This window comes from Diabrotica virgifera, chromosome 9, assembly GCF_917563875.1.
Source record: "Diabrotica virgifera virgifera chromosome 9, PGI_DIABVI_V3a".
In the NCBI taxonomy this organism is placed as follows: Eukaryota; Metazoa; Arthropoda; class Insecta; order Coleoptera; family Chrysomelidae; genus Diabrotica; species Diabrotica virgifera.
Window position 1 is genome coordinate 176,793,730 of NC_065451.1, and position 12,561 is coordinate 176,806,290.

Here is a 12,561-nt window from a genome sequence, read left to right on the forward strand (position 1 = left end):
GTACCAAAACTTGGGAATAAGTAGATCGTGATGCAACTAAGCAAAATCTCCAGGGACAGAACGCTGTATGGGGGACAAAGGGGTGGCGGGCAGGGGTGAATATAAAAATTATAAGGGTTTTTTTGTGACGCTCATGATGGAGATAGTGCACTAAAATTTGGGAATAAGTAGATCATGACGTAACTAAGCAAAATCTCCAGGGGCGGAAACCAGAGTGGGGACGAGGGTAGTTATAAGGGGTCAAAGTCGCGGTTATATAGATATTGCAGATAGAAGAGGAAGATATTGCACCGATATTTGTTAATAAGTAAATCGTGACGTAACTAAGCAAAATACCCAGGGACGGAACGCTGCGTGGGTGAAAAAGGGGTGGCGGGCAGGGGTGAATATAAAGATTATAAGGGGTTTTTTGTGCTTATGATAGAGATAGTGCATCAAAATTTGACAATAAGTAGATTATGACGTAACTAAGCAAAATCTCCACGAATAATAATTGCAAACAGGTGTTATCATAGTCTATCAAAGTACTTAGCTAACAAACGTCTGTCTCAAAAAACTTGTATAAGGCTGTATAGAACATTGATAGTCCCCGTTCTCACATATGGATCAGAGGCATGGACGCTAACTAAAACAGATGAATCCGCTCTGTCGATTTTTGAAAGAAAGGTGCTACGTAAGATATTCGGAGCGGTCTGTGAGAACGGAATATGGAGGCGTAGATATAACTTTGAACTGCAGAATATCTACAAGCATACGTTTGGTGGAAAAGATATTATCACTATAATTAAGCGAAACCGCCTGCAGTGGGCAGGACATGTAGCCCGGGCCCCTGAATCGAACATGATAAAAAAGATTCTAATAGCGCAACCCGTGGGAATGAGAAGACGGGGTAGACCAAAGCTGAGGTGGATGGACGGGGTAACACAGGATGTCGAGAAGATCGGAGTCGGCAACTGGAAAATGCAAGCAAGGGACAGAACAGAATGGCGTAGAAAGCTTGAGAAGGTCGAGGCCCTCTAAGGGCTGTAGCACCAAGATGATGATGATGATGAAGCAAAATCTCCAGGTGAGGTCCAGGCTTTTTGTGACGTTCGTCCTTATAATTTTTATATTCACTCCTGCCCACCAAACCTTTGTCCCCCACGCAAGGTTCCGACCCTGGAGATTTTGCTTAGTTACGTCATGATCTACTCATTCCCAAATTTTTGTGCACCATCTCGATCATGAGCGTCACAAAAAATCCATTATAATTTTTATATTCATCCCTTCCCGCCACCCATTTGTCCCCCACGCAGCGTTCCACCTCTGGAGATTTTGATTAGTTATGTCATGATCTACTTATTCCCAAATTTTGGTGCACTATCTCGATCATGAGCGTCACAAAAAAAATAATAAAAACCGCAACTTTGACCCCTTATAACTACCCTCGTCCTTCACTCTGGTTTCCGCACCTGGAGATTTTGCTTAGTTACGTCATGATCTACTTATTCCCAAATTTTAGTGCACTATCTCTATCATGAGAGTCACAAAAAGCCCCTTATAATTTTTATATTCACCCCTTCCCGCCACCCCTTTGTGCCACATGCAGCGTTCCGCCCCTGGAGATTTTGCTTAGTTATGTCACAATCTACTTATTCCCAAGTTTTGGTGCACTATCTCGATCATGAGCGCCACAAAAAAAAATAATAAAAACCGCAACTTTGATCCCTCGTCCCCCACTCTGGTTTCCGCCCGTAAGGGAAAGTCATGTACACAACTCATTCAACAAATCCTCATATAGTTTGCCCATATTACTTACAACGAGCAAAATCCGCTTCTATCTCTCCGACTATAACATCAAGGAAAGTTGGCAAAAATTTAAAGATAACATAATCAACGCAGCAACAGAATCACTTGGAGAGAGGAAACTAACGAATACTAACATATCAAAAAAGAAAATCCGATGGTTTAGAGAGGGATTTTAGAGAGAAAAGAAGAAAACATTATTACAATACAGAACAAAACAAACTTATGAAAAAATATGTTGAATAAATGAATAAAATAAACGCTTTAACTTACTTCAGTTCCTTCGTCTTCCTCCATCGCTTCATCTTCTTCTTCAGAATGCGGCCGTGTAATTTGCATAATGCTTTCAGAAAATACTTCTTTTTCAATTTGTTCTTCATATTCCATCTCGGCATGCCTCAGTTCATGTTCCTCTAACTGTTCTTCAGTTTCGAAGCTGTAATCGCACTTATCGCACGGGAACGGAAGACTAGCTAAATGCGTAGTAATATGCTCTTTCACCAAATCCACCGTTTCGAACGTAGTATTACAAATGACGCATTTAAGATTTACCATAGAGTGTATGGCACTGTGGTTTATCAACGAATCTTTCCTCCGGAAAGCCATACTACATATGTCGCACTTGTACTGTCCTATGATGGTTTCTGTGGGATTGGATGAGTAATGGCTGCGCATGTGTCGAGTTAAGTGGTGACTAAGAAGGAAGGTTCTTCCGCATATTTTGCACGGATATGGTCGAAGACCAGCGTGTGAAGTAATGTGCCTGGTGAGTTTGATGGCTGAAATGAAGCTAGCGTCACAGTAGTTGCATTTATGAGGCTTATTGTTACTATGGATTACTTCGTGACGCTCTAAGCCCTGAAAATTAGATTAGCAAGAATCAAGTAAAAATAAATTTGACTTCATTTATTTAATCAAGTTAGAGAAACTAACTTTTCAGGCCATGAAAATGCCAGTGACCACATTAACTCCATTTTAATGTTTATAACACGATCTAAAATTCACTTATGTTTGCTGACTATGTAAAACTGTTTAGAAAAATTCAATGCTGGAATGATGCTGTTGTGCGAGGTGGCATTCGGATTTTTGCAGATAAAGTTAGGTGACAACTTCAACAATAATAATTGACTTATGCTCCTTCTCAAATATGCCCGGAACATTAATAAAAAAATTTAAATATTTAAAATTTTCGAAAAATATCGATTTTTTTCTACTTTCATTGCTTATAACTAGAGTCCGGATTTCTAAGCATAATGCTTATGGTAAATAATACAAGCAGGACTATTTTCTTTTTAAATATGAACGAAATATGCAAAAATAAGTCATTTTGACACCACTTTTTTATGCCTTTTTTGCTTTTTTAAAATTTTTATGCCTTTTTTGAATATTTGTGCTTATTTGGTGCTTTTTTATATAATATTATTATTTTTGCATTTGTGAACAGCAGAAATTTAATTTTGATCTATGCAGTGCAATTGTGGACTGTGAGCTCCCATTAAATAAATTGAAAAATGAAAGTTTTAAATAATTTTTGGAAAAGTACTATCAAAGACATGTGCCGGATAAAAGTGCTCTGCGAAAAATATGTTAAATGCGTTTATAAGGAAACCTGAAAAAAAGTATAAACACTAGTTGGGAACAATTATACCTGGTTTGTGTGGACAAGACTACGGATATTTGTGAAAGGTACGTCTCTAATATAATCATAGGCGCATTTCACGAAGAAATCTTGACGAAGTGTTATTCAGTGTGCTCAAAACAACTAGAAGAAGAAAATAATAATGCAGTTCCAAGATTCGTAAATGAAGCTTTAACAAATTTTTATCTTCTCGAGGCTGTGCCCACCAACAAAACAGCATCAAATCTTAGTGTTTTATCCAAATCAAATTCACTGTACGTGTCTAGCACATGGCCTGAATCGCGTTGCTGAGACTAAAAGGTTGCAACTTTTTAGATACAGATTCCCTAACACTCCATTATTACCGGAACCAGTGTTAACTCTGTGGGGTACATGGTTAGGTGCAGCTTTATACTACACCGAATATTTTGAAAATTTTAAAAGCTTCGTATTGGAACTTAAAGATACTGCTAGCAAATCGATAAAAGATTGTCAGGATGTTTTAGGTGAAACAGAATTACAAAACAATCTTGCTCAAAATGTCATTAGTTGAGTCGATCCAAAAAATAAACAGTTTTGAAAAAAGATGGCAGGTATCCCTGGAAAAATTGCTCAGATAGTATTAACAAAAGTCAAAGATGTATTAACAAAAAGCGAAGGATTTCAAAAGACGAAGAAAATAATTTCAGTTTTAAATGGAGAACACGTTGAAGATATAAATACTGATCCGGCAGTAGTGGCAAAGTATTAAAGTATGCATTGATAACCAGTGTGGACTTTGAAATAAGCTTTTCGATATAAAAAAGTTTTGAGTGACAGGCGCCGAAACTTTACGATGATATATTTGAAATGATATATACGAAAAATGATGTATTTTCCTTCATCTAAATCGCGTGGATAAAAATTTGGTTAAAACATTTTTGTCTCAGTTATCTATTTTTTTTGGTTTATTTTATTTTTAAATTTATAATAGTTAAATAATGAATGTGTTGCATGTGTGAGTCCATACTAGTGTAGTAAAGAAAAGAGAGACGTTCTCACAAACAATTTATTTTACTACTGACGACCGGTTTCGCTGTTTACAATTTATACAGCATCATCAGGTCCGGTTAAAGTAAAATCAAATGCTACAAAACAAAAAACCAGAGTTAGTTAGGTGGTCTGGTTTGAATAAATTTTTAATGATACGGCCAATATCAAAGCACATCTGTCAAAGCATGCACATGAATACCCACATGTACGCGCGCATGGTGTATAATCCTCATACTCACAAACATGCACGCATCCATGTGCAGTGGCAAACTATAGTATGTCAAGTATAAGATATATACTTACTTTCCGGTATAAGGGAAAAAAGTAGTAGTATTCAATATCATACTTTTCATGCACCTTGCTAGAGGGATGGTTGGTGAAGGGAAAGATTTCAATGTAATATATTAACTAAACATCGATGGGGTCTTGAAGGGTTTAGTAGGAAAATACGACATTAAACCGATAATCCAATTTGTTAGTTATATATAGTAATGTTATTTTAATTATATCTATGGTGATGTTATCTTATTTATAAATGTAGCTTTTATTATATGATAGTTAGATGTTGTGTTGGGTGTGCGACTTTAAGAAAAAATTGTTCGTTTGTGTAATAAATATGATCTGTTTGTGAATATTTATTTTCTCTGTTTAAAAAATTGTAGTTGAATATAAAATTGGACAGTAGTAATTTGTTAAAACTTTTTTTATATTTAAAAAATATTAAAATTGTCAAAATTAGTCAAAATTTAAAATCACTCATAACTGACTCAGAGTTGAAGCTGTGTTAAGGTAATGCAGTAAGTAAATTAAATTAAATTAAACCAATTGTAATGTGAAGTTATAATTATCTATAGTATAATGAAAAAATATGGAATATCACTAAGAAGTTTAAAAAGTGAAAATGTAGAAAAAATTTTAATAATAAATGAATGATGAAAAAAGCTGTGTAAAAACTTTTTTCTATTGTATAGAAATATTTGTACATAAACTAAACAAATATTTCTATACAATAGAAAAAAGTTTTTACACAGCTTTTTTCATCATTCATTTATTATTAAAATTTTTTCTACATTTTCACTTTTTAAACTTCTTAGTGATATTCCATATTTTTTCATTATACTATAGATAATTATAACTTCACATTACAATTGGTTTAATTTAATTTAATTTACTTACTGCATTACCTTAACACAGCTTCAACTCTGAGTCAGTTATGAATGATTTTAAATTTTGACTAATTTTGACAATTTTAATATTTTTTAAATATAAAATAGTTTTAACAAATTACTACTGTCCAATTTTATATTCAACTACAATTTTTTAAACAGAGAAAATAAATATTCACAAACAGATCATATTTATTACACAAACGAACAATTTCTTCTTAAAGTCGCACACCCAACACAACATCTAACTATCATATAATAAAAGCTACATTTATAAATAAGATAACATCACCATAGATATAATTAAAATAACATTACTATATATAACTAACAAATTGGATTATCGGTTTAATGTCGTATTTTCCTACTAAACCCTTCAAGACCCCATCGATGTTTAGTTAATATATTACTTTGAAATCTTTCCCTTCACCAACCATCCATCTAGCAAGGTGCATGAAAAGTATGATATTGAATACTACTACTTTTTTCCCTTATACCGGAAAGTAAGTATATATCTTATACTTGACATATAGGTCTGGATCCCGCGTATGAAAAAAAAGTTGATTAATAGCAAGCTGAAAATTTGTTAATAGCTTAAGGGTGTCTAGTCGAATAAACTTTGATATATGGGAACACTGAAACAGGGGTAGTTTTAATTGTGGAACAGGTTAAAAATTTGGAACGGTTACAGCACGAAAACGGCACATTTATTTTGTCCGACAGAACAGACTTGAACTCTCCGAACAGAGATTAAACTCTCATGAAAAAAGCAGACTGCTATTTATTACCTGTCATAATTCCTGTCATTTGACATATTCTACATGTTCCACTCATTAAAACGCCCATTTGGTGATAAATAGCAGTCTGATTTTTGCATGAGAGTTTAATCTCTGTTCGAAGAGTTTAAGTCTGTTCTGTCGGACAAAATAAATGTGCCGTTTTCGTGCTGTGACCGTTCCAAATTTTTAACCTGTTCCACAATTAAAACTACCCCTGTTCCAGTATTCACACATATCAAAGTTTATTCGACTAGACACCCTTAATCTATTAACAAATTTTCAGCTTGCTATTAATCAACTTTTTTTTCATACGCGGGATCCAGACCTAATACTATAGTTTGCCACTGCACATGGATGCGTGCATGTTTGTGAGTATGAGGATTGTACACCATGCGCGCGTACATGTGGGTATTCATGTGCATGCTTTGACATATGTACTTTGATATTGGCTGTATCATTAAAAATTTATTCAAACCAGACCACCTAACTAACTCTGGTTTTTTGTTTTGTAGCATTTGATTTTACTTTAACCGGACCTGATGATGCTGTATAAATTGTAAACAGCGAAACCGGTCGTCAGTAGTAAAATAAATTGTTTGTGAGAACGTCTCTCTTTTCTTTACTACACTTTATAATAGTTATTTACTAGTTCTTAAGCTAAGCCTAGAGATATTTATATATATTTAAAAAAAATGGTTTGTCAAAATTTATATGCTTATTTTCATGCTTTTTCTGTATAATAAAATGCTTTTTATCATAAAAGCATTATGCTTTTTAAGCGCTTTTTTTTGCATTTCTTTATGCTTTTAAATCCGAACTCTACTTATAACTTTAAAACGATTCATTTTGGAACAAAGTCGTAGGGAAAGAAAATAAAGATAATTGAATTTTGTATAATATACGACTGGTTTAAAATGTCTTAAATTATTACCCTTTCTGCAAAATAGCAATAAATACAGAATAAGGGGGCAAAAAGGTCTGTTTTTATTCAATGTTTTTCAACCACTTTGGTTGCACTTAGAACTTTCGTAATTCGCTTCGAAAATTCCTACAATATACTTAAAATCGTTCACCAAATTTCATTAAAATCGACCTGATAGATTTTGCAGAATAATTTTGCAATCTAAATTTTTTTTAAAAAGTTCAAATTTTTTTAAAACTTCCTGAAGAAAAAGTAGACCATTTAGAAGTTTGCTAATTTTTTTACATCTAAAGAGGTTCTCTACCTATCTATAATACACTTTACCATAATTAAAATCGGATTATTTAAGCGGCCTCAGCACTGTTTTAAAGTTATAAACAATTTTTTGGCTTATAAACAAATACAGTGAGGACGTTTGAGTTGGAATAAATTCATTTTCTTAAGAATGGGCAACTCTGGAGATAAATCCCGAAACAGGTCGATTTTTATTTTTAAATTCTAATTTTTTGGTATATATATCATACTAGTGACGTCATTCATCTGGGCATGATGACGTAACCGATGATTTTTTTAAATGATAATAGGTGCCGTATGATAGCTCAATCGAAAGTCTATTCAATTTTGTATTCACTAATATAAACATTAACATAATTATTTATACAGGGTTTGAATTTAAAAAAAAATTTGAATTAAATTAATTCCAATATTTAGATTACGTCATCACACCCAGATGGATGACGTCACTAGTATGATATTTAAGCCAAAAAATTATAATTTAAAAATAAAAATCAATCTGTTTCGGGATTTATCTCCAGAGTTGCCCATTCTCAAGAAAATGAATTTATTCCAACTCAAACGTCCTCACTGTATTTGTTTATAAGCCAAAACATTGTTATAAATTTAAAACAGTGCTGAGACCGCTTAAATAATCCGATTTTAATTCTGTAAAGTGTATTAGATAGGTACAGAACCTCTTTATGTAAAAAAATTAGCAAACTTCTAAATGGTCTACTTTTTGTTCAGAAAGTTTTTAAAAAATTGAAACTTTTTAAAAAAAATTTAGATTGCAAAATTATTATGCAAAATCTATTAAGTCGATTTTAATGAAATTTGGTGGATGGTTTTTAAGTATGTTGTAAGAATTTTATAAGCAAATTATGAGGGTTCTAAGTACAACCAAAGTGGTTGAAAAAAATTGAATAAAAACAGTCATTTTTGTCCCCTTATTTTCTATTTATTGCTATTTTGCAGAAAGGGTAATAATTTAAGACATTTTAAACCAGTCGTATATTATACAAAATTCAATTATCTTTATTTTCTTTCGCTACGACTTTGTTCCAAAATGAATCGTTTTAAAGTTATAAGCAATGAAAGTAGAAAAAAATCGATATTTTTGGAAAATTTTAAATATTTAAATTTTCCTATTAATGTTCCGGGCATATTTGAGAAGGAGCATAAGTCAATTATAATTATTGAAGTTGTCACCTAACTTTATCTGCAAAAATCCGAATGCCACCTCAAAACAGATCCGCCCTGGTCTACTACAGGAAGATCTGAAATCGTTTTAAGATTTGTGCAGTTTAACACTAGAAGCACCAACATTTCTGCATACCTAGAAGCACCGCAGCGGTTAAAATGACGGGTATTAGAATTTCTATTGCCAGCCGTTTTTGAATTCTTTTTTACTTGATAAAAACCTATATTGAGACATATATAAAGACATATTTAATTAATTTAAATGAATTATTTAATTATTTAAGTACTGTAACAATAACGAGCGTTCGGGTATTTATTTACGACTTTATTATTTATTTATACAAGTTTACTTTACAAACTTTAGCTTAAGACTAAACTCTATTCACAAAAATTATGCCTTATATATCCTAGTCGTTATTCTCGATCATTCCGGGCTAAGCCAGCTCTCCGACTATCGTGTGACCTTCCAACAACCGCGCATCGGTTCCACGTATAGCGTGCTTCGATCTAGACTTTTCTCGGCTTACGCCTTGCGGCCGGTGACTCATTGTTTTGCTACATTGCTCCCCTCTTAAGATCTGAGCGTCCCGATCAGCAACTCTAGATGAAGGCCCATGATGGCGGAATCTACACGACTCTCCAGCTTTGCATACACCCTTCAAGAAGAAATAACAGTCTACTGTCTTTGAAGGATCCGACATCTTCGGGTTCATGCAACACACAGTAATTCGTACGCCAGTTTCTCTGAAGACCACTTCAAGCATGCTTCTCACAATCTTCCAATCCAGATTTTCTACTGCATGGCCTATTTTTGGTAAAGCCAAATCTTTGATGTCATAATTACACACGATTTTCTTCAAATTACTTAGAGCACGCCATATGTTCTCATAGCTTGGCGTGTCCGTATAAGACTTCCTGATTACCATATACAGCAAAGATCGAGGACCATCTTCCAATCGCAGTACTCTTCCAATTTTAGGCTGCTGATTTCTTAACTCGTCCAGGCGGCCGAACTTTCTATTGAATACGGACGAGATTCCTTTAGTCATCTCGAGGTCTTGGGCAACACAGTGGGCTAGAGAGACGTTTTCTGGAACACCAAACAGATCTTGCTGAACTTCTGTGGTCACGCCGAATCTAGCACTCTTTCTTTCTGCGTAATTTGACATAAATTCCTTAAAACTTGGCTGTGCGGCATCTTTCATTTCCTGTTGGAGGACTCGGGCTTCTTCTGTTTCATTGGAGCCAGCATATGGTGCAAGACGATTTATGTGAATAACTTTTGGTTTACCGTTTGGCAACTTCTTAATTCTGTATATTACGTTATTTATTTTCTTCTTAACTTCATACGGACCTTCCCATTGTCTTTGCAGTTTAGGACACAAGCCGCGACGACGTTGTGGATTATAAAGCCAGACAAGATCACCTACTTCGAAGTTTTCATTCTTGCATCGAGAATCATATTGATCTTTCATTCTGTCACTGGCTATCTGGATGTGTTGTCGAGCAAATTCATGAATGTTGTTCATTCGTAACTTCAGGCGGTCGACGTATTCTTCGCCTGCAACATGTTCCTCGGAAGGTCTGCAGCCAAGCTCTAGGTCGCAGGGTAAACGAACTTCACGACCCAACATCAGGCAGGTTGGTGTTTGACCTGTAGTTTCATTTACGGCCGAGCGGTATGCCATCAGGAATAAATGAATGTGTTGGTCCCAATCTCGCTGATGTTCAGACACAACTTTGGACAAGTGTTTACCCATCGTTCGGTTCATCCTCTCGACCATTCCATCTGATTGAGGATGCAGGGGTGTTGTTCTGGTCTTATTGGCACCAATCAATTTACAAACGTTTTGGAAAAGAGCTGACTCAAAGTTTCGCCCTTGGTCGGAGTGGATCTCCAAGTGAACACCAAATCGGCTGAAGAATTCTCTAACAAGTACCTCTGCAACGGTACCAGCTTCTTGATTCGGTAATGCATAGGCCTCGGTCCATTTCGTAAAATAATCCATGGCTACCAGGATGTACTTATTTCCAGCATCGGTTTCTGGAAATGGACCTGCAATGTCGATTGCTACTCTTTCCATAGGACTGCCAACATTGTACTGTCTCATGGGTGCTCTCTTTTTACCAACTGGACCATTACCGGATGCACACAGTTCACATTTCCGGCACCATCTTCTTACATCATCTTTACAGTTCACCCAATAGAACCGTTCTCGAACCTTTTGCAGAGCCTTCGTAATACCAAAGTGTCCACCTGATGTACCGTCATGCAACTGACGCAATACTTCTGACACTTTACTTTTAGGTACAATCAACTGAAGCTTCGATTCTGTACCATCATCGTTCTCAAAGGTTCTGTACAGAAGATCATCTTTTAGTACCAGGCAATTCCATTGGCTCCAATAGGCCTTGACTTCTGGACTACATGCACTAATGTTCTGCCAACTAGGTCTCTCACCTTGCCGCATCCAAGCCAATACTCTTTTTATACACGGATCATCCTCCTGGGCGTCTTGTAACTGTAGGGGCTGCCATTGCTCATTAACGACGGTAGTTCGTCTCACAGGGCAAAGCTGTCCCTCTACTTTAAGCCGGTGATTACAACTTTCACCGCATGGCCGTATCGAGGAAGCATCTGTATTTGAACGAACTCTTCCAGCCCTCTTCACGCGTCTCTTCGGCATCGTGTCACGAATCACCTTCCGTACCATTTCCACCAAACGTTCATCTTTTCTCTTATCGCCTTTTTCCACGGCTTTTACTCGATTGTTTCGTGAAGCTTGGCTAGCTGCTTCGTGTTCCAAGGCAATAGCAAGTGCTTCATCTAAAACTTTCGGTCTTGCTAGTCGTAAAGCTTTCTGTAGTTCATTATCTTTCAGCCCATTGACGAAGGTATCTACTGCAATTTCTTCTAAAACGCTGTCTGGCACCTCTGGATAAGCCAACCGCACCACACGAGCCACATCTGCTTCAAATTCTTGCAGATTCTCACTTGCTCGTTGACTTCTACTTCGCAGTTGTGCTTTGTATACTTGTTGTAGATGGGCATCTCCATAGCGTTTTTCTAGACGAGTGAACAAGGTCTGGTAACAATTTTCTTGACCCTTGGGAATTGACCTTAATATATCTGCAGCATCACCTCGTAAAGCAGCAGTCAAGGAAACAGCCTTTTCTTGTTCGGTCCAATGATTGGCGGTCGCAATAGCTTCAAACTGTCTAAGATATATGGACCAAGAGGCCTTTCCATCAAATGGTGGTAATTTGAATCTCATATTATGCGACGTTTCGTCTCTCGGTAGTTCATCTTTCACTAAAGGATCTAACGCTGCTGCATTAACTGATGGTTGTACTTTTGTATCGGTTATCCTGCTCTCTAGCTGTTTGATCTTTTCTTCTACGGTCTCTACACTTTTCTGCATCTTATCGAATGTTCTAGAAACTTCTTCAAATTTCTCGTCATTCTGTCTACAAACGTCTTTAATTATTTGAGAAACACTTTCAAATTTCTCGTTGTTCTGTCTACAAACGTCTTTAATTACTTGAGAAACACTTTCAAATTTCTCGTCGCTCTGTCTACTAACTTCTTCAAGTTTTTCGTTGTTTTTTCTAGAAGTTTCATCGATCGTTTCAGAAACAGTTTTTAATTTCGATAAGATTACTTGCTCTGCTGACTGGAAGTGGAACGTCTCTGGGTCATCTCCGTTCTTCGTGAGGACTTCCTTGAGTCGTGCTTGTAGGACTATCTTGCACCCACTGCTGTCTAATTCGTACTCTTCTAAT

General features: G+C 35.8%; 1 protein-coding gene across 1 annotated transcript in view; it reads right to left on the bottom strand.

Annotated features, from left to right (window-relative positions):
• LOC126891987 (zinc finger protein 271-like) overlaps positions 1-12,561 on the bottom strand; it is a 76,713-nt gene that overhangs the window by 36,395 nt on the left and 27,757 nt on the right. Inside the window, exon 3 of the mRNA XM_050661363.1 lies at positions 2,059-2,643. Within this exon, the coding sequence (XP_050517320.1) occupies positions 2,059-2,643 (585 nt within the window). The remainder of the gene's footprint in view (positions 1-2,058; positions 2,644-12,561) is intronic.